General features: G+C 42.2%; 1 protein-coding gene and 1 long non-coding RNA gene across 3 annotated transcripts in view; one reads left to right on the top strand and one right to left on the bottom strand.

The window, feature by feature from the left end:
- Positions 1 to 22,328, top strand: part of LOC144584293 (uncharacterized) — a 29,154-nt gene that overhangs the window by 1,987 nt on the left and 4,839 nt on the right. The gene's annotated exons all lie outside the window — the stretch shown is intronic.
- HECW2 (HECT, C2 and WW domain containing E3 ubiquitin protein ligase 2) overlaps positions 15,722 to 22,328 on the bottom strand; it is a 226,834-nt gene continuing 220,227 nt past the window's right edge. For both annotated transcript variants that reach the window (XM_072979546.2, XM_078380164.1), the window contains exon 29: positions 15,722 to 17,474. In XM_072979546.2, the coding sequence (XP_072835647.2) occupies positions 17,363 to 17,474 (112 nt within the window). In that variant the 3' untranslated portion in view covers positions 15,722 to 17,362. The remainder of the gene's footprint in view (positions 17,475 to 22,328) is intronic.

The following is a 22,328-nucleotide window of genomic DNA, read 5'->3' as shown; positions in this document are numbered from 1 at the left end:
AGAGAAATCAAAAGAGTGTATCTCATCTGCTTTCTGAAATGGTGCAGCCCGGTATCAACGTGATTAATTTAGATGGTTTGATACTGTATGTTCACTTTCATGGGCTAGTGGTGTAACATGAGTAACTGTAAATTATCAGCATTTCACCTCCTGCCATAGCCTCTTTCTCAGAATTTCTCGCTGTGTTTCATCTCCTATGTCAGGTCTTCAACAAAAGCATTATTAGTGAAAAATGGCCATTCTGAGAATTGTGGTTTGGATTTTTCTACCCAAAATTTCTTTGGTTTATACAGCAGCCAGAAAATCTGAACAAGCTGGAAAGAAATTTTAAGAGTAGGAGTAGAAAGTGGAGGTGGCAGATGGAGGTGGGGGGGGGGAAGAGAAAGAAAACAAAGGCAACAAGAATAAACCAAAATAGTGTTGAACACAAAATTTCAGTATGAGAGCAAAACAGATCAGTGACTGCTGTGGATAGCAGTAAATAAGATGAAATCTATAGCAGTGGTCCCCAATCTTGGGCCTCCAGATGTTCTTGGACTACAACTCCCAGAAGCCTTCACCACCACCTCTGCTGGCCATGATTTCTGGGAGTTGAAGTCCAAGAACATCTGGAGGCCCAAGGTTGGGGACCACTGATCTATAGGCATGGTTTGCCTAAATTGTGACCTATCAACTCAAAACACAGCCTTATAAAATTCATCAAGCCTCTGGAGCAGCACTTCCCAACTTTGGATAATCCAGATGTTCTTGAGCTGCAACTCCTAGAAACGTCGGCCAGCACAGCTGGTGGCGAAGGCTTCTGGGAATTGCAGTCCAAGAACACCTGGGTTACCCAAGGTTGGGAGGCACTGGTCTGGAGGATCAAATCTGTGTCTCACAGAGGCTACCTTGGGATTGGTGAGTCAGAATGCCTGCCGGCCTTTTTCAAGGTGGTTCCTACACAGGCAAGCCCTCAGTGAATGTTGTGCTGCACATTTTGGCACCAACTGTAATTTGGCCGAATGTCAAATGACAGAAGAGTTTCTGTTTACTAAACTGTAGTCTAAAATAATCAGAACATGGAAATAATCATAGGTGGCAGCAGGAGGGGTGATGTCACTCATTACAACCCCTTTTGAAAGCCAAAGACTGTTCAGACTGTTACAACTGGAGCTAGAGACAGACAAATCATCTCTGTTGCTAGTATTTGACTACATAGCAACTACTGCATGTGAACTGAGCCTCTTTGTATCTCCTAATTATTGTGAGCATAATAAGTAATACTTAATATAATGATACCATCATTGGATGTGTCTAGAGGTATTATACTTAAATTTGAAGCTCCTGAAATAATTGGGAACATTTGACTCTCTGTGAGCTTTCCAAGCAGGCTTGCCATGTCTTCACCACACCCCCAAAGACATAGTAGATTTGCATAATATATGCATATGGTAAACAATACAAATAGGGACAATTTAGAATTAGCTGAAATCCTGTTTGCCTTAATTATACCCAATAAGGCTGATGATGTCATCAGCTAGGGTGATTGGGCGGGGGGGGTTATTTAAACATTTCCTTCTTATGTCTCTGTAATCCCTTTCATTCTCAGGAATCTGTAGGGGCCATGAGATGGGAGGAGAAAGTATTTAATTATTACAAATTGTTACTGTCAGTAAAGCCATCCTGGTGACCAGGGATGCAGAATAATTTATGCAAACAGAAATTTCAGTCAACAACTACAGTTTAAATAGTTGTACCACCATAGGTGGAAAGATTCTAATTGATTCACATTTTAATGATGAGTATTCTGTCCCATGGCTTGGCTGGCACAACAGGAGTGACATCACCCACAGGAGCATTTGGCTACAAATTAAAGAATGCACCATTGTCTCTTTACAGGTTAGAGGCAAAAATCAAAACCAAAGAACAAGAGAACCCACAAAAAACCCAACAATTTTAAAATTAGTGATATCAATCACTCCCATTGTGCCAGCACAGCTTCAGAACATTGACCAAGCATTGACCAAGAGGGACTTGATAAATTCTGCAGACAGAATTCTGCAATATCCAGTTTAAACAAACGTGCAAGCTAGTACTCCATTATCTTTTGAAATATGGGGTTCTCTGCATTTTGCAGGGGAGTTCTCAGTCATGAAAATATAATTCAAAGATTAAATATTAGGAATATTACAGTGGTGCCTCACACAGCGACGTTAATCCGTGCAGCAAAAATCGCTGCTAAGCGATTTCATCGCTATGCGATTTTTAAAAGCCCATAGAAACGCATTAAAACCTGTTTAATGCGTTCCTATGGGTTTAAAACTCACCTTAAAGCGAAGATCCTCCATACAACGGCAATTTTCGCTGCCTCTTAAGCGAGGAATCCGTCCCTACACACAGCGGGCAGCCATTTTTTTAACCTGGTGGCCATTTTGGAACCGCTGATCAGCTGTTAAAAAATCATCGCTTTGCAATGATCAGTAAGCGAAACAGGAAACCGATCATCGCAAAGCGAAAAAACCCCATTTAAAACATCGCAATGCGATCGCTTTTGTGATCGCAAAAACTTAATCGCTATGCGGTTTCATTGCTAAACGGAGCACCCGTTAAGCGAGGCACCACTGTATTTGCCAACATTTGTGTATCAGGGCAAACTGTATAAACTATAATAGCATTAGGTAAAAGGTGCACAAAAACCTGTTCATGCATTTAAAAAATACAGTTTGGGATGAACTAAGCTTAATATAAGACAATTTCTCAAAGTTCTGAATAATTTAAACTTAATATTGGAAAAAAGAAGAAACACAGGGAAACCAGAATGGTGGGATTGGTTTCTTTCCCCTTCTGACTTGGTGGCCTCTGTGTCTACTTAATTTGTGATGTCCAGATATTTTCCATTGAAGGATCCCTTCTCTCCTTTCTTATCATTCTTTGTCTTGTTGCGTAGTTATGCAAAAGCTGATACGGCATTATCTGTTGAAAACCGAGTCATGCAACTTGGCATGTAGCAGACAAAGTCTATCGAGATTTCTTAATGTACAACTATTTGCTGCTAAATGTTACGACTTTTGTGTAACTGCACAACAGGATTTTGACCTTTCTCTTTAAATTGGAGCTGGCATCACCTGAAATAGAGGAACGTTTTCAGATAGAGGACATATAAAGCATATATAAAGTAGTACACATGGACACCTCCTTCTCAATGTATTATTTACATGATTTGGTTTAACTTACCTCATTCAAATTAACACGAAGATTATAATTTTCAGTATTACAGGTTAAATCCAGGGGCACCTGTGTGTTCTTAGACTGGACCAAGATTACAACTACCTGAATAAAGGTGGATTAAGGAGAAAGGCAGCACTTTCTTGAAGGCTCAACTAAATCAATACAGTGGTGCCTCGCTTAACGAGTGCACCGTTTAACGAAAAATCCGTATAGCGATCCCTTTTTGGGGATCGCTATACGGATCAGCCCCAATCGCCGCACTCGCTTTGCGACGATTGGGGCGTCCGGCGGCCATTTTGGAGCCGCCGAACAGCTGATCGGCGGCTCCAAAATGGCCGTGGCATGACTCGAAATGGCCCCTATCAGCGTTTTCGTGCCCTCTCCTTGCTTACGGAGGTCGCGAAAACGCTGCGGGGGGGCATTTCGGGCCATCCGCGGCCATTTTAATGGCCGCGGATGGCCCAAAATGCCCCCCCGCAGCATTTTCGCGACCTCCGTAAGCAAGGGGAGGGCACGAAAACGCTGATAGGGGCCATTTTGGGTCATCCGGCGGCCATTTTGGAGCCGCCGATCAGCTGATCGGCGGCTCCAAAATGGCCGCCGGACGCGAAAACATCGCTGGAGGGGTAAGTTTGCACACTTATTGGAACGCATTAAACTAAGTTTAATGCGTTCCAATAGGTTTTCCTTACCCGCACAGCGATGTTTTCGTATAGCAAAGGTTAATCCGGAACGGATTAACCTCGCTATACGGGGCACCACTGTATTTGTAAAAATGGATTTAAGTGCCTTGTTGGCATTATGTCACAACACAATAAACAACTTTACTACAGGGAAGCCATGAAATAAGTAATTGGCTAAACAGATAAATGATATCTTCCCCTTACTTATAAGACATCATAATTTGTTGTGGGGATGGGATAAATTTTGACATCTACATTTTAAGGCAGATCTAATGAATACCCTTTACTCTTTTTTGGGGGGTGGCATTTTAATGAAGCTTAGATAATTAAAAAGGCTTAGATAATTAAATTGAGCCAATCTCCATAAACAGAGCTTGGGAACATTATTTTTTAAACTAGAGCTCTAAAAATCCCCAAGCCATTGTGGTCACAGGGAATTTTGGAGACATAATGAGGGGCAGGGACAGCGAATTTTCTCAAGTTACTGCATCCTAAAGATATATCAGGAAGACACCCATGGCCACATCTTGCTTGTATGTAGCCGCAGGAGCCCATTTGACAAGAGAGAGCTGGATGCATTGGCCTGATCTAGCAAGGTCCTCTTACACACCTATGTAGACTTCAAAGAAGCTGAAATGTAGATGATTCATTTGAACGATGACTATACTGCGTGAGGCCATAAAGTAGACTGCCCAATATACAGTTAAAATAGCCAGCAGTTCTTCTGCTGGCTATTTCTCCTCTTCAGTCGTATTCTCAGCCTGCTGCTTTGCTGGAGAGAGGCTGGCAGAACACTCAGACCATACTCCCATAGCATTTTCAATTGTCATGATCAAAGGGTGGTTCTCCCACATCTCAAAGCAGCTATAACTGTTCCACAGCCCAACTTGTTCTCCTGGATCAGTAGAACCCTCCAACAGAACCCAGCTTTTGTCAACAACTGGTAAAGGAAATAAAAAAGTTGGCAGTAGCAAACCATGTGATTGCTGACCAGCAATTTTCAAACTCCACTGCCAAACCAGGGCGGCTGCTGATTACAGGATCTTCCTACTATACCTAACAATGGATGTGATTTATGATCATTATGCAAAGTTTGTAGGAGCTTAACTGCTGAGTCACAGAGTGCCAGCAAGCAATTAAAGACTCCAGAGATGGAAATGGGAGACAGAGAGGAATGCAAGAATCCTAACCGGTCTTGCTAGAAAGATACTCCTTCTGAAGTATTGTATGGACAAACTGATCGCTGGAGAGAAACATTTTACCTTGAACTGTAAATTCATTATTTTAAACTTATCTCAACGCTATGCCTTTTGCCCTTGGCAGAGAAGAAAAGGACAGCCACATACAAGATTGTACAGCTCAGGCACTTCTCCAAACGAGATAAACAGAGCTTAGAATGGTTACTTTTGGAATAGAATTCCCAGAATTTTGTAGCAAATATGAATCCCCCCAGCCAACAGCTGAATTAACGTTTTCAAGCTCTCCTTTTGTCGTGGGGATGAACTGGCCGGGGATTCTATAGAAACCCCTAAACATTTTCTAGAAGACAGTTATGTATGATCAATCCATCTTTGAGTATCACTAATTCTCTATACCAGTGGTGTCGAACTGTGGCCCTCCAGATGTTCTTGGCCTTCAACTCCCAGAAATCCTGGCCAGCAGAGGTGGTGGCGAAGGCTTCTGGGAGTTGAAGTCCAAGAACATCTGGAGGGCCACAGTTCGACACCACTGCTCTATACATTCACAAAATATATATGAATAGCATGCCGTTCCTTCTGAAGCAGTCCCCCCTCCTCCTCCAGCTTTGGGCCCCATGTATTTGTTATTTATTTAAAATATTTATATGCCACCCTTAAGGACTATATAATCCTATCCAGGCCATGAGCATACTAACACAATTCTCAGTGAACTTGTATAAATATATAGTCATGATGAAACAGTACAAAAGAGATGGAAATAACCACAAAATCAAATTCTATAAAACCAATGCTAAGACAGTAAAGCAAGTAGCAGTTGTTTTAAAAGCTCCAGTTTAAAAGCATGAGACCATTCCAAATTAAGTGTCATAGCGGGTGTAAACCATGAGTTTCAAAGACCCGCTTGAAACATACTGACAGTGAAGGGGCAAGACAAATTTCCTATGGCAGGGAGTCCCAGGGTGATGTCACTGAAAAGGTTCATTTCTTCTGTGTCCTTCAGCCTGATGGCTCGGCAGGCACTCACAAATGCAGGTGGCTACATCAAATAAGCTGGTTTAAAGGTATTTGGAAGGTTGAAAAGGAATGACCCATACAATGGATAATAGCTGGCTTTCAGTTTATTGGCCATTGTCTGACCGGACCTTTTTTCTTTTTTAGGAAAAAACACACACAAAAAATCCTACACTTCCTAGAATCCAAAGAAGCAATTCTTGCAAGGTCTTGCTATTTTGAGGGCCCAATCCTGGATAAACTCTTTAAGATCTTGAGATAATCGACTATCAGTACTAATGTTTGCTTTTTAAATTATCAATTAATTTATATCCACTGCATTTTGAGATCTAAAGTACACCACCATTGTGCTTGGTTTCAGTTTGCTCAATTTTTACATACAAGTAATTTTTAAAACCTCCGTCAAAGCTTCTGCTTCTACCTTGATATCTCAACTCACAATTGGTTTTTAATATCAGATTAAGAGTGGCTATAAAACTAATCAAAATAGTTTATTCCCCCCAAAAACAATACTCATGTTGCTTTTCACTCAACAAGAGATCCAAGACCAGTAGTTTTCAGAAACCCCAAAGACATGTATTTGAATTCTCTTAGAGCAAAAACACCTTAGAAAAATCACTCTTTACATTTGCAATGCTCTGCAGCTATAGAGGACATCTGTGACTAATAATCCATTGCCTTACAAACAGCTGCTCTTAATACTTCAGATGTCAAAGCAGACACAGCTTTTCAATGCCGAAAACTGAAGCTCTTTGGGATTTCTGGAAGCACTGAGAGAAAAAAAAAACGAGAACCACAAAACTTCCTTCATTCCCATCAAACCGACAAAATGCCAGCCTAAGATTCTCTGCCAGTTTCATATCCTGCCAGAGCCTTTTCTTCAGAAGCTTTGCCAGGCAACTACTGCCTGGATTTCCAACTTTCTTTGAAGATTATATGTTGTGTATGTTCATGATATAGTCACTGAACTGCAACGGACAACTTTATCACGGAGCTTATTTTGTGCATAGGGTGGCCTTTTGATCAGGATTACATATGACCCTAGATGCCCTCCTAATCTAACCAGGAGTGATATGATTATTCATTTTATGTCCCCAGTTTGTGAGCAATGGAATCAATTTGTTCCAAACAGTTGATGATGCCCCAGAAATAATAATCATGTTAATTACGTGATGTATTAGAAAGTGAATAAAAACCATTGTTCTATTGAACAAAGGTCACATCACTGTAAAAATTCATGTTGATCTAACATAAAGATACAAAATACTTCTAGAAGTGGCTGTTATTTAGCAATATCCTTGGTCTCATTCATAGCATTTTACAGGAAGTCCTGACAACTGTCTTCTTGTACTTGCAACCACAATTTCTTCCATCTTTCTCTCCCCCCCCCTTAACAAAAAAAGGAGTTGATTCACTAAACAGAAAATCTAAGAAGAGGGAACAGCTGCAGAAGGCATTTTAACTGGAACTAGTAAGAAACCTCTGCCTGGAGGCATCCATAAAATAAACAAATGCCGATGCTCTTTAATAAAGAGAAGGACGCCTCTTAAGTTCTTTGGCTGTAGCACAAGTACCTTAGAAGAGCAGTGAGAGAGTAGGAAGCCTAGCTGGCAGTACGTCTGCAGATGGAAGGGCAAAGTATTCAATGACTGTATAGGTTATTCCAAAGCATTTGGAATGCTTTGGAAAGCATCCTCTATGAGCTCAAATGATTAAAATGGGCCTACTCCAAGTCACAGTTAAAAGTAAGCCCATTTCTACCTACAGAGCTTATGGAGGAGCTGACTCACCAAATCTCCATCAATTCAATGGGCCTACTCAAGTGCAATGTACTGCACCAAGCAACAGGATTTTGGACAGAGCATGGAAGCCAAATGGCATTGTTAATAAATATTTGCAGTTGGTGGTGGTTACAACACATTTTCTTACTAGAACAGATCTTATAGAGTTGCTTCCCGGCTAATGTCTTGGGATCAACCCATAAACACAACTCACATTGCTTCATGGGCAAATTGTTAATGGACACAGAAGCTATGGGAAGGTTGGAAGGGCAAGGAGATAAGAAATCAAGGTAACCTACTGACTTTTGTTATATTCCATAATGAATGCACATCTACTCACATTTTTTCCCTTTTGAAATGCATGTTCTCTACTACTCTACTCCATCAGGAATACTCATGTACCCTTCCAATTGGGGTGCAATTTAACCATTGTGCTCTCGCATTATTCACTGTTGTCCCCCCCCCCCCCGCCACTATGCCTCTCTTTAAAACCTATTTTTAAATCGGCATGCTAAGAAAAACTGAAAAAGTCAACCCTGGTCCCTTTTTCTATATTATGAAAGAAAATGATTCATGGATCCAAGAAAGAAATAATAGTAATTTTATCTTTTCCCCCCAATACTTCAAAACACTCTTGAGAATCTCTGCCTTTACAACACCCAGTGAAGCAGGCTATGAGCACTAGAAACTAACATTATAGGAGACCTAAGGCAGTAGAGTACAGTAGTAAGAAGAGTCAGTAATAGAGCTTGGGACTACAGTAGTGCCTCGCATTACGATGTTAATTCGTTCCAGTGAAATCGCTGTAGAACGAAAACATCATAAAATGAAATTAAAAAGCCCATAAAAACACATTAAAACCTGTTTAATGCGTTCCAATGGGCTTAAAACTCACCATCCAATGAAGATCCTCCATAGGGTGGCCATTTTCGCTGCCTGTCTTGCGAGGAATCCGTCCCTAAACACAGCGGGGAGCCATTTTATTTACCCAGCTGCCATTTTGAAACTGCCGATCAGCTGTTGGAAAATCATCGTTTTGTGAAGAATCGGTTCCCGAAGCAGGGAACTGATCATCACAAAGCGAAATTCCTCCATAGGAAACATCATTTTGCGATCGCAAAAGTGATCGCAAAAAGTTCATCGTAATGCAATTTTGTCGTTAAACGAAGCGATCGTAATGCGAGGCACCACTGTACCAGTATTTTCATCTGGGACCCTATAGTTTGAGAATAGGGCTAAGAAGCTAAATATGAGAGGTGCAAAGCACTGAGTTGCTGTGGATTGTATTTTACAGAGAGTGGTAGCATCTCATAAGATCCTTGTTAACTGCTGTTAAAAAAAAACACTAAAAAGTTAAGGGGCCTGAAGGCTATTTTTATCTGCAACACACTAACACATACATCCCATTGATGTTTTTGGAAGGATAGAACATTAAAAACAGGGTCGATTTATTTAAAATGCCATCAGCAGCTTAAACCTATATTCAGAGTAAACAGCAAAACACAATAGAAGCCCTCAGAGAATCCTGTTGTCGGCTTATTTAAAAGCAGACATTTTATAGAATCTTGGCTATTAAACAGTGTAGGTGATTACTGCCAATTAGAAAATAGGAGAAATCTAGGGTTAAAAAAACAAATAAAATGAAGCTCATTTATTATTTTTAGCTTTTACAAAAGGAGACTTTAAACACATCGTGATTAAATGGTTGTTTTTTCCACCTCAATATTTTGCTGTGTTATATCTGATTAGCTTCTTACCTGAAGACTTCAGCTGTAAGTAAAACTCAAATAATTTTACTACCTGGTCCCATCAGCTCCGGCAAACAGAAGGGGAAGATATGGAGGCAGTGACAGATTTTGCCTGCTTCTTGGGAGGAAAGTGATGACAAACCTAGACAGCATCTTAAAAAGCAGAGACACCACCTTGCTAACAACGGTCTGCATAGTCAAAGCTATGGTTTTTCCAGTAGCGATGTATGGAAGTGAGAGCTGGACCATAAAGAAGGCTGACCACCGAAGAACTGATGCTTTTGATTTGTGGTGCTGGAGGAGACTCTTGAGAGTCCCCTGGACTGCAAGGAGAACAAACAAAAGATGTCTTTTTTTTTCAAGATGGCGCTGGTGGCAGGCGGATAGCGTTTTTCACCGCCGCACCAGTTTGCTTCTTTCTACCTTCTTAGCTCTATTTTTCTTTCTTTTTTGATCTGTTTCCTCCCTTACCTGATCTAAATTACTGTGTTTGGAAAACAGTTTTGGGACCGGGCTGGTGCTGGTGCTGGTGCTGTTGAGCGGGTGAGCTTGGAGGGCTGGCAGCAAGCGGCGAGACAGTGGCTTGAATGCGGACGGAGCTAGAACTCAGAACGTGGGGTCGCGGCAGCCGGCGGAGTTTGGAAGCTTCTGTCTGATCTGGAGAACATTGCTGGAGTGGGGGCTGGCGGCTGGTGGGATCCCCGACAGAATTTAGCCCTGCCGAAACGCCTAGAGCTTGGAGATCGCTGGAGCGGCGTTGGGTTCCCTGGCTTCCTGAGGTGCTTGTGAGGCTCCAGGAGTGTCGGGACGCCTGGCGAAGCGGAGCGGTCGGTTTCCGGGCTTCAAGCGTGAGTGAGCTGAAAGGCTGTGGGGGAGAGAGATCTACCCGGCGTGGACTTTAGCCAGGTTGTCCTGGAGATTGCCATGTTGGGTGCCCGGCCGGTAATATCTTGCCTAGGACCTACTCCCCCCCGCTTGCTCCCCTGGGAAAATCAGTAATGACTCTTTAACTGCTCCCCGAAGGAGGGAAATGGCAGTGAGAGTCACCTCCAGATTGGACTCTGCTGCGCATGCTATTTTTTGCTATTTCTTGCACCCACATTGAGACCTTTGGGACCTGCTCTGAGTGTAAGACTCGTATTCCAGTGCCAATAATACTAACATTAATAACACTAGGCTTAACAACATCAAGCCCAATAACATCTAAAAGGACAATAACATCTAAACAGACAATAACATCTGAAAGGACAGGATTACATGGTAGAGGAGGACAGATCAAGGTTATATGTGGGGGATAAACACCATGGGTTAATCTTTCAAATGATTCTTTTTCTCTTTTTTATTATAATTTACTTTATAATTGGAATTTTTAGTTATCACACTGTATTTGGTTTTTATGTTTAATTTGTTATTTACCTGGTTCTATTAATTTAGTGTGTTTTTCTTCTTTTCCCTCTTATTCTTTTCTCTCTCTTCCCTTTTCTCTCTCTCTTTTTTGACATGGAATTGAAGGCCTGCTTCCCCAGCGAGGGGCCTCAAAACATCTCAGTGATTACGGGTAGAGATATGGCGTTGACACAGGCCCTGCTCGTGTTAGAAGAACAGTGAACAGATGTCTGAAGGCTGTCCATCGTTCTGGGACTGTGGTCAACCGTCAGTATTGAGGTAGCCAGACCAGCCAGTCCTCCACTCTAAAACTGGTGCTGTTGAGCGCCAGGTCTGTATCCAATAAGTCCCAGTTGATCTACGATCTTATCTTGGAGGAGGATGCAGACCTGGCATGCATAACCGAAACATGGATAGGCGGTGAGGGGAGTTTTCCCCTAGCACTCGCCTGTCTGCCTGGTTATGCTGTCCAGCACCAGGATAGACTGGAGGAATGGGGGGGAGTAGCCATTATATACAAAAACACTTTAGATGTTACTAGGCGCTTCTTGGTGGTAAAGCCGGGTCTGGAAGCCCTCCACGTGTCGATAGGGGCCAGGGAAGGTATTGGGATCTTGCTGGGTTACCGTGCTCCCCGCGACCCAGCCATTTCCCTACCGGAGCTGGCGGACTTTGTCTCCGCGGCCCTTTTGAGATCCCCAGAGCTGTTGGTTCTGGGTGATTTCAACATTCACGCGGAGGCAGAGACCTCTGGGTCAGCTCTTGAGTTCTTGGAAACCATGGCTTCCTTGAACATGTCCCAACATGTCAATGGCCCCACGCACTAGATCAATGGCCCCCATACACTAGATCTGGTCTTTTCCACCAACTGGAGTATGGTCTGATGGTGACTGACCTCGTGTTGGTCCCCTTGTCATGGTCAGATCACCACCTAATAAAATGTAACATCTCAGTGGCTCACCCCCTCGCAGGGAGCAGGGACCTATTTCTATGGTCTGCCCCCGAAGGCTACTGGATCCGGTAGGATTCCAGAACACCATGAGAGGTATTATGGCTGACCTGGCTGGCGCTCCTTTTGAGGCTCTGGTTGATGGCTGGTTTACTGCTGCCGCCAGGGCTGTAGACACGATCGCGCCTAAACGCCCTCTCCAACGTAGAGCTCGGCCAGTGCCCTGGTTTAACCAGGACCTTTGAGCGATGAAGCAGCTTAGGAGAAGCCTAGAGCGCAAGTGGAGGAAGAACCCGACGGATTATAATTGGATAGCTGTCAGGGTTGCAACTAACCTTTAACTGGCTAAGGTAAAGGCTGCCAATCGTGCATACTTCGCTAACCGGATAAGCAAAGGTTCAAATCAACAGGCAGAATTATTCCGTATAGTGCACGACCTATCCAGAATTGGTCTGAGTGATGGGCCTCCCCCTAGTTTTTCACTGGATCAATTTGCAGCATTTTTTAAATCTAAAGTGGAGGCCATCAGCAGGGACCTCTCTCCTTTTTAAAATACTGTACATTAAGTCGAGCTGAGATGTCCAGCGCTCCGTCTTGCCCGGTGACTTTCGATCGCTTTCAGCCTGTGACGCTGGATACTGTGGACAAAGCTCTTGATCGCTGTCGTGCCACCACCTTTTCCCTTGATCCTTGCCCGACCTGGCTAATCAAAGCAGCCAGGCCTATAACAACGGAATGGGCGACAGCAATAATTAACGGGTCGTTCCTTAAGGGCAGAGTCCCTCCTGCCCTCAAGGAGACACTTAACTAGGCCCATTAGGAAGAAATCCAATTTGGCGGTGGACGAAATTGGCAATTATAGGCCTGTCACCAATGTTTCTTTCATTAGCAAAGTGGTTGAGAGGGTGGTGGCTGATCAGCTCCAGGCGGATTTGGATGAAACAGACGCCCTGGATCCATTTCAGTTGGGCTTCAGGACACGCCATGGTACAGAAACGGCATTGGTCGCCCTGTACAATGACCTGTTGAGGGTGGCTAACAGGAGCAAATTGTCGCTGTTGATCCTCCTCGACATCTCAGCGGCCTTTGATACCATCGACCATGGTATCCTCCTGGGGAGGCTCTCTGAGCTGGGAATTGGTGGCTTGGTGTTTGCCTGGCTCCGTTACTTCTTGGAGGACCATCCCCAGAGAGTACAGCTTAGGGAGAGTGTTTTGGCCCCATGGAGTCTCAATTGTGGGGTTCCACAGGGATCAATTATCTCCCCAACGCTGTTTAATATCTATATGAGGCCGCTGGGTGGGGTCATCAGGGGGTGTGGGGCATCGTGTCATCAGTACACTGATGATACCCAGTTCTATATCTCCTTTTCACCAACTGCAGGAGATGCCGTTCTGTCCCTTCAGCGCTGCCTGGAGGCTGTATTGCAATGGATGCAGGAAAATGGGCTGAGGCTGAACCCGGACAAGACGGAGGTTCTGAGGGTGGGCGTCCCAACAGTAGGTGGTTTGGAAAACTCTCGTTTAGGGGGGTGACTCTTGCTGCCAAGAGTGGGGTTTGCAGCTTAGGGATCCATCTGGATTGGGCATTCACCATGGAAACTCAGGTAGCGTTGGTGGTCTGCACCGCCTTCTTTCATCTCCGGCAGATAGCTCAGCTGCGCCCTATCTCAATGTGGGGGCACTCACTACCTTGGTACATGCACTCATAAGATTAGACCACTGTAACACACTCTACGTGGGGCTACCTTTGAGGCTGATGCGGAAACTCCAAGTGGTGCAGAATGTGGCAGCCAGATTCCTTAGTGGAGTGAGAAAATACCCTCATATCTCAGCTACTCTGGCCGCACTGCATTGGCTGCCGATTTGGTTCCGCATTGACTTCAAAGTGTTGATGCTTACGTATAAAGCCCTAAATGGTTTAGGGCCTCGATATTTGACGGAACTCTTTCTCCCACCAAGATCTACCCAGATCACTCGATCGAGTCAGGAGGTGAGGCTGAGGGGCCTGATGCCGAGGGAGGCCCAGAAGGAAAAAACAAGAAATCGGGCCTTCTCAGCGGTGGCTCCTCGCCTCTGGAACAACCTCCCTCCAGAGATTCATGCGGCCCCATCGCTGGGTATTTTAAAGACCCAACTAAAAACTTGGATATTTAAACAGGCCTTCCCTCCAGCTAATACTTAATTTTTTTCCTTTCTCACTTATCTTCTGTCATTCTTTCCATCTTGAAGAATCTGCTTATTGATTTGTAATTTCTTCTTTATCTTGGTTTATTTATATGTTATTTTTTATCTGTTTGGAAGCTGCCGAGAGTGGTCGTAATGACTAGATAGGTGAGGTATAAATAAAATAAAATAAAATAAAATAAAATAAAATAAAATAAAATACATACATACATACATACATACATACATACATACATACATACATACATACATACATACATACATACATACATACATACATACATACATACATACATATCCATTCTGAAGGAAATCAACCCTGAGTGCTCACTGGAAGGACAGATCCTGAAGTTGAGGCTCCAATACTTTGGCCATCTCATGAGAAGAGTAGACTTCCTGAAAAAGACCCTGACGTTGGGAAAATGTGAAGACAAGAGGAGAAGGGGACGACGGAGGACATAATGGTTGGACAGTGTCATCGAAGCTACCGACATGAATTTGACTCAACTCCGGCAGGCAGTGGAAGACAGGAGGGCTTGGCGTGCTCTAGTCCATGGGGTCACAAAGAGTCGGAAATGACTCAACGACTAAACAACAACAAGGAAGCTAGAATCTCCCCATCACAAACACAGATGGAATTTCTTCCACTCACAGTCTTGCAGTTTAAAGATTTAGCTTCCACTTTAATTTTTTTTTAGTGCCAATATAAGGGGACAATGGTCTTTTTATAAAAAGCCAACTCCAGGTTTCTTTCTCAAGGAATGTTGTTATCTTATTTCGAGTAACTTCACTTATCTCCTGAAAAATGTCACATTCTTAAGACAGTTTTTCTCAATTGCTATCTCTCTGATACAGTAAACTTACCGTAATTCCAGTTTTTAAGGTCTAAGACCAGGCTAGTGTTTGTTAAACATGTGTGAAAATATAGGACTCTTTGAATTATCCTCTCTCACCAGCCAAGGAAAGGAAGGCGCAGTGGAAGGTAGGCAGGATTCTACTTACGAAAGATCCTGTTGTGTTTTTGACTTGACCTCTGTCTCCCCGTCTGCTGCCTACACCCAAAATAGAACCTACATTGTCAACCAGGGAATGTGTAAAACCAGTCTTCATTTGATGTTCCTGTTATGAAACCAGGTTTCCCAGGTGAGTGGGAAGCTTTTCTCATAGTAGTGACAGTACAAAGGGTGCGGACAAAATATCCATCAGCAACACCAAGAGGGTTGAAAGCTCCAAATTCATTCCCAATGTCAAATTGATCTCCCTCAGAGCCACAGTGCTATATATAGCATCCAAAGTGGTAGAGTGCAGAACCAGATGTGGGCAGCTGAGGCTCGCCTCATGATTTTCAACCAGAATCTCCATAATCCTTTCCCACTCGCCGTACTGGGAAGACTTAAAAGCACTATAGACTTTAAAAGTATCTGGAGGGCCAAGGTTGCCCACCCAAAAAATGTATCTCGAGTTAAATTTGTAGGTTCCCAATTATCACAAGAATAAAAAGGGAAGACTGGACACTATTCCTACTGCAAAACATAGAAGCGTTCTTCAACATGGGAGATCATTGTGAGGAATACTTTCAAACCTTTTAATATTTCTAAAATTAAAAGCTTATTTGACAGGGTGGATTCATGCTTTCAGATATACCATAGAAAAGTACTTCATCTTTAATAAACATTGATAAGAAAACTATTTAGTGAAAACGCAGGCTTAGAAAGACACTACAAACAGTTTACATCTTGGAGATGGTTCACTGCAAAACATGAGAACGAAGTCTTTCCAAAGGTGAAAGTTCATCCCTTTAGGTGGTGGCCATCTTGTTTTTCCAGATCCACTGTAGTGCTTTTTAATAGTGCTATACAAAAAAAATACGTTTCAGGGAAAATATGAAATATCTGTATTCAGCTCATTCCATACAGTCAGTTATTGAAGGAAAAGAAAACCCCCAAATCAAATGCGTTTGAAATACACATTATGACATACCATGAGCTTTATAAAATTATTACTTAAATGTGCACAGTCCTGTTATTATCTAGAGACATGGCACTGTGAAGAAAAGTTTTGTTCTTTAAAGCATCTACTTCCTATAGAGTTGTATGAGTGATGCGGTCAGTCAGATCATAATGTCCCTTTGACTTTGGTACATTCAGTGCAAAAAATAGTTTCAGGAATATCTTACCTTTATAAAAATAAAAGGCATATATATATATATAATATATATTTCCCTTGAGAGTGCTTAAAGAATCAAACACAATATCTAATTAAGCATGGAAAAGTGAAAAGAACAGAAAGAGAATCTTTTGTTAGCTACTTTCTTATTTACACTCTAAGGAACTAAGTATCATGAACCTATAAAAATAAACAGAAGTCACTGTGTAAGAGGTTGGGTTTTTTTTTCCTGATATGCTGTGATAAAGTCTAATTGTCGTTTTTTTAAAAACACTCTCTTCATGCAGTATAAAGCATAAAATCAGTCATTCTCTTATATTAGCTTATCTTTTGCCAAAGACACTATTTGCATATACATTTGTACAAGCCACCTAAATTGCAAGTTACTTTGTCAGGTCATGTCTTGCTGCTCATTTTCCTTCCCAATTTTGTTAAGCCCAAGAAAAACGGATCATGTTTACTGTTATCTTTGAAACACAATTGATGTCATGCAGGCACTCGTATTCTTAGGTATAGCATGTATAGTATATTCTAGTATTGTACTGTATATGACATATAGTAGAGTTCCGTGTGGGGGGAAAATTCTACCAGTTTTTTGTTTTAACAGTGTTTTTATCTGAACTCCTGCAATCACCAGCAAGAAGTAAGTTTCATATTCTACTTTGAATTTAATTCAAATATTTTGGTGACATCTGGTTTTTGAGATGTGTAAGGTTTTTCAGTTGCCCTGATGTTGCTTACTGCTTGTCATGACATCACTTTTAAATCATACCAAATGTTGAATTTTGGTGAAAAAAGGGTTCAACAGTGGATCGTTGGTTGCTCCCTACAGACCACTCCCCTTGCTATGGAGTATTTGTGTGGCTAGTTCAGAACTTGTACGGGATTCACAATCTAGCTTTGCTCAGTCACAAAGTCCTAGCACTCAAATTGCATTGGAAAGTCATTTTCCTCTTGGTAACACAATAGAAATGTTTGTGTGTGTGTATGTTTGAGGAACCAACCATAGAAAGGTCCAAAATTCTGGGCACTATGGTTTGTGTTTTTTACTCAAGTCCAAATGTGCTTGTCTCTTCAACAGCTGTCAGCAGCTTCTCATAGAGCATCGAAAATGATGGGTAAGGAGGAAGGTCTAGACGATTGAAACAAGTGTGAGCTCTGAGGGAAGAAGAAAAAGAATGGGAAAGTCTTAGAATGGTTCAGAAATCCACACAAAACAGATACCTAGAGGTTCCCAACACCACATCATAGTATGATTTAGAAGCTTTATTGCTAAATTTGAAAATGAACTGTGAAGTGAATTTTGATTCTTTTTCAATCTTTACTACAAAAAATGGGGTGGTGGCGGCTTGGTTTCCATTTTCTTGCTATTGAGAAACAGATGTGGAGATTAAGAAATACTGACAAGGAAGCCAGCTGGGAAATAAGAAGCCACAGACATCTCCCCCACCCCTCCAGACTATCAGGGAAAATGAGTTTTAAAAGAGATAGCTGTGCTAATCTGTGCTAGCATATCAGGCAAAAACAAAAGAAAAATAGTGTCTAAGGAAGTGGATTTGTCCACAAAAGTTCACATTAAAATATAGCAGTTTTTAAAGGTGCCACGGCATTTTGATCTTCTTTATTTTTTATTTTTCTTTTGGTTTGGCATGACAAGGAAAATGAAGACCTATTTAGCAATAGAAGTCATGTTGCTTAATAAAAAATAAGAAGAGAACCAGAATAGTTTTCATTTTCCAAGAAGTTTAAAATGAGACAGTCTTGTCCTATAGAATTCATGATGAATTATTTTGCTTATTCTATGGCAGAGTAACAAATTCTCTTGATGAAATTAATTCCACTTCTACCTTGACGATGGGATTTTGTGCTTTGAAAGTCCGTATGCAAGACAACAGGGTTCTAATAAGGCGTAGTATGTTCATATATGTCTTTCATTTCTCCATCAATGGTAAAATTTATTTATTTATGTATTTAATTTATATGCCGCCTAATAGAGGCTTTGAGTGTTTACATATTTTCTCTTTTCTGGAGGAATCTATTCATCATTCCAGCATGCCAGTTAAGTCTATTATAATTTGTAAACAAAGTTCATGTCTGCCATTCAAATATTTCAAGGATGCTAGACAATACATATGGCATCAAGCCAGAAGCAGCAAAGAATCTGTAGTTCTTGGTTTTTTTTAAGCAAAATTCAAGCTTAAACTGAAGAGAGTAGGAAAAACCACTGGGCTAGTCAGGTATAATCTAAAGCAAATCCCTTATGAATACACAGTGGAAGTGAAAAACAGATTTAAGGAACTAGATTTGGTGGACAGAGTGCATGAAGAACAATGGAAGGAGAACCATAACATTGTACAGGAGGCAGCTACAAATACCATCTCAAAGAAAATGCAAGAAAGCAAAGTGGCTGTCCAACGAGGCCTTACAAATAGCAGAGAAGGGAAACAAAATGCAAGGGAGATAGGGAAAGTTACAGAAAATTGAATGCAGACTTCCAGAGAATAGCAAGGAGAGACAAGAGGGACTTCATAAATGAACAATGCAAAGAAATAAAGGAAAATAATAGGAAAGGAAAAACCAGAGATCTGTTCTAGAAAATTGGAGATATTAAAGGAACATTTTGTGCAAAGACGAACATGATAAAGGACAAAAATGGTAGGGACCTAACAGAAGCAGAAGACATCAAGAAGAGGTGGCAAGAATATACAGAGGAATTATACCAGAAAGATTTGAATATCCCGGACAACCGAGATAGTGTGGTTGCTGACCTCAAGCCAGACATTCTGGAGAGTGAAGTCAAGTGTGCCTTAGAAAGCTTGTCTAACAAAAAGGTCAGTGGAACTATTTAAAATCTTAAAAGATGATGCTGTTAAGGTGCTACATTCAATATGCCAGCAAGTTTGGAAAACTCAACAGTGGCCAGAGGACTGGAAAAGATCAGTCTACATTCCAATCCCAAAGAAGGGCAGAGCCAAAGAATGCTCGAACTACCGAACAATTGCACTCATTTCCCACGCTAGCAAGGTTATGCTCAAAATCCTTCAAGGTAGGCTTCAAAGTATGTGGACCGAGAACTCCCAGAAGTACAAGCTGGATTTTGAAGGGGCAGAGGAACTAGAGACCAAATTGCTAACATGCGCTGGATTATGGAGAAAGCCAGAGAGTTCCAGAAAAACATCTACAGTACTTCTGCTTCATTGACTATGCAAAAGTTTTGACTGTGTGGACCACAGCAAACTATGGCAAGTTTGTAAAGAAACGGGAGTGCCTGACCACCTTATCTATCTCCTGAGAAACCTATACGTGGGAGAGGAAGCAACAGTTAGAACTGGATATGGAACAACTAATTGATTCAAAATTGGGAAAGGAGTACCACAAGGCTGTATATTGTCCCCCTGCTTATTTAACTTGTATGCAGAATACATCGTGCGAAAGGCAGAACTGGATGAATCCCAAACCAGAATTAAGATTGCCAGAAGAAATATCAGTAACCTCAGATATGCAGATGATACCACTCTGATGGCAGAAAGTGAGGAGGAATTAAAGAACCACTTAATGAGGGTGAAAGAGGAGAGTGCAAAAATGGTCTGAAGCTCAACATCAAAAAAAACTAAGATCATGGCCACTGGTCCCATCACCTCCTGGCAAATAGAAGGGGAAGATATGGAGGCAGTGACAGAGTTTAACTTCTTGGGCACCATGATCACTGCAGATGGAGACAGCAGCCCCGAAATTAAAAGACGCCTGCTTCTTGGGAGGAAAGCAATGACAAACCTCGACAGCATCTTAAAAAGCAGAGACATTACCTTGCCAACAAAAGTCCGAATAGTCAAAGCTATGGTTTTTCCTGTAGTGATGTATGGAAGTGAGAGCTGGACCATAAAGAAAGCTGACTGCCGAAGAACTGATGCTTTTGAATTGTGGTGCTGGAGGAGGCTCTTGAGAGTCCCCTGGACTGCAAGGAGAACAAACCTATCCATTCTAAAGGAAATCAACCCTAAGTGCTCACTGGAAGGACAGATCCTGAAGCTGAGGCTCCAATCCTTTGGCCGTCTCATGAGAACAGAAGACTCCCTGGAAAAGACCCTAATGTTCGGAAAGTGTGAGGGCAAGAGGCGAAGGGGATGACAGAGGACAAAATAGTTGGACAGTGTCATCAAAGCGACCAACATGAATTTGACTCAACTCCGGTAGGCAGTGGAAGATAGGAGGGCCTGGTGTGCTCTGGTCCATGGGGTCACGAAGAAGAGTCGGACACGACTAAATGACTAAACAACAACAATACTCATCTGCATCAGGGGCGGGCATCTACGTTTAGAACAAAGAAGGTACATGTGGATGAGGAAAGCCCCTCTCACTCATTGCCCCATGCGTGCTGCTCCAGTCTGGCTGCAGTGCAAAATGAAATGGACTGTTCTCTCTGTTTAAAGAGACCGAAAGAATAGGAAGGGATGGGGAGCAAGTTCCCTTCATCTACACACCCCTTCAAGACATGGAAACCAGGCCCCTGCAGTTCGGTTTGGAACAAATATGGCTGATTTCATCACAACAAACGTGACCCTAATTCATTTCGGAGAACCTACAAGGAAAAGTACAATCCTCATACTCTTCAGAGGGCCCCATCTTGAGAATGTATTTGTCATCTGAGAGGACTGGTACCAGGAGAGCGTTCAGGCCAAAATTTCAAGGCAGCTTCCAGCCGTACAGTGACAAGGTCCAGAGGGTCTCTTTGAAGAGGCCGCTGACACCCCTTGCCTCTTAAATATGGACGAACCCAGCCAACATTCCGCAGTGTTTCCACAGGAAAGCCTTTGAAGCTAGTGCAGCCCAGGGCTGAAGAAGCTCTGCAGAGTGGAGCTAGGGAACTTAAGAAAACAAACTAGTTTCATTCCGCTTGGAGCCAAGGTTGAGATGGTCACTTCGCTAAGAGGGATCAAGGCACCATTTCCTAACGTTCTGTGGCAGAGCAGAGATTGTTCTCTCATGTTTTGTTTAAACCAAGTCTCCCATGTTTGTAAATATCTCTGAATCACGCTAAGGTGGTGACCCAGTATCACCAAAGCAAGGGAAGCCAGACTTCAAAACAGATTTGCTTCTTGATAAACTTTCATATAATGAAGGAATATGTTAAAATTATTTATTTTATAAGCTACACTGCATATAGGTTCAGTTCTGCTATCTCATTTATTCACACAATACTGTTATGTCCACATCACTATTGGGAATTCAGACTGGCTTATTCAAACAAAGCATCCATAATGTTCAGCACCATTTGCAAGTCTTGGAAAACAGAGAAAATCATAGTTAAGCAGAAACGGAAGGAAAAGCTTTCAAACACTTGTGGCCATGCTAGAGGTACACCTGCCAGAGCCTGTGCTAATGAACCTTGGTCTGCTGAAGTGTGCAGTTCTTGATCCTTGTTTCTGCAGCTGCTACCCCCACAAAGACCCCCATGATTCTGCTAAGAGACAGAATGCACACCTTGCTCCCCAGCAGAATCAGCCAAGAAAGCAGTCTTCCTGGGGAAAAGTCCATGCACCCATATGCCACATGGCACAATGAAATCATGGCAGTCTGATTGCATTTTTTGAGAAAAGCAGCAAGGGGAGGTTGTGGCATGCACTGGGTTCTTGAGGGGATGTAATGTATTTGACCCCAACCAAGGAAGCTGACTCACATTTCCATTATCAAAATGATGTTTGTACATGGCCAATGATTGCCTGTTACTAGTGTAACTGGGGGGCATGAACAAAATTTTATGAGAACTAAGCTCATTGTCTCTTTCTCTTCATGGATACATTAATCTGCAGCGCAGAACAAAAGGCTCTAGCAACCAAAGACAGGATCTCTTGGCAATGCCAGCCTTTAATTTTTCTATCTCTTTAGGTTTTCACTGCTGGCCAAGACATTTCATCAGGGTTATTGGTCAACTATGGAGAAAGACAGTACTAGATTTGGTCTCTAACCCAATACAGAAGAAGCCAAAGAAAGAAAGAGGCAGAATGTGGACAC

The sequence above is a fragment of the Pogona vitticeps genome, chromosome 1 (assembly GCF_051106095.1).
Source record: "Pogona vitticeps strain Pit_001003342236 chromosome 1, PviZW2.1, whole genome shotgun sequence".
NCBI classification, from domain to species: Eukaryota; Metazoa; Chordata; class Lepidosauria; order Squamata; family Agamidae; genus Pogona; species Pogona vitticeps.
This window is presented reverse-complemented; position numbering and strand designations above follow the sequence as displayed.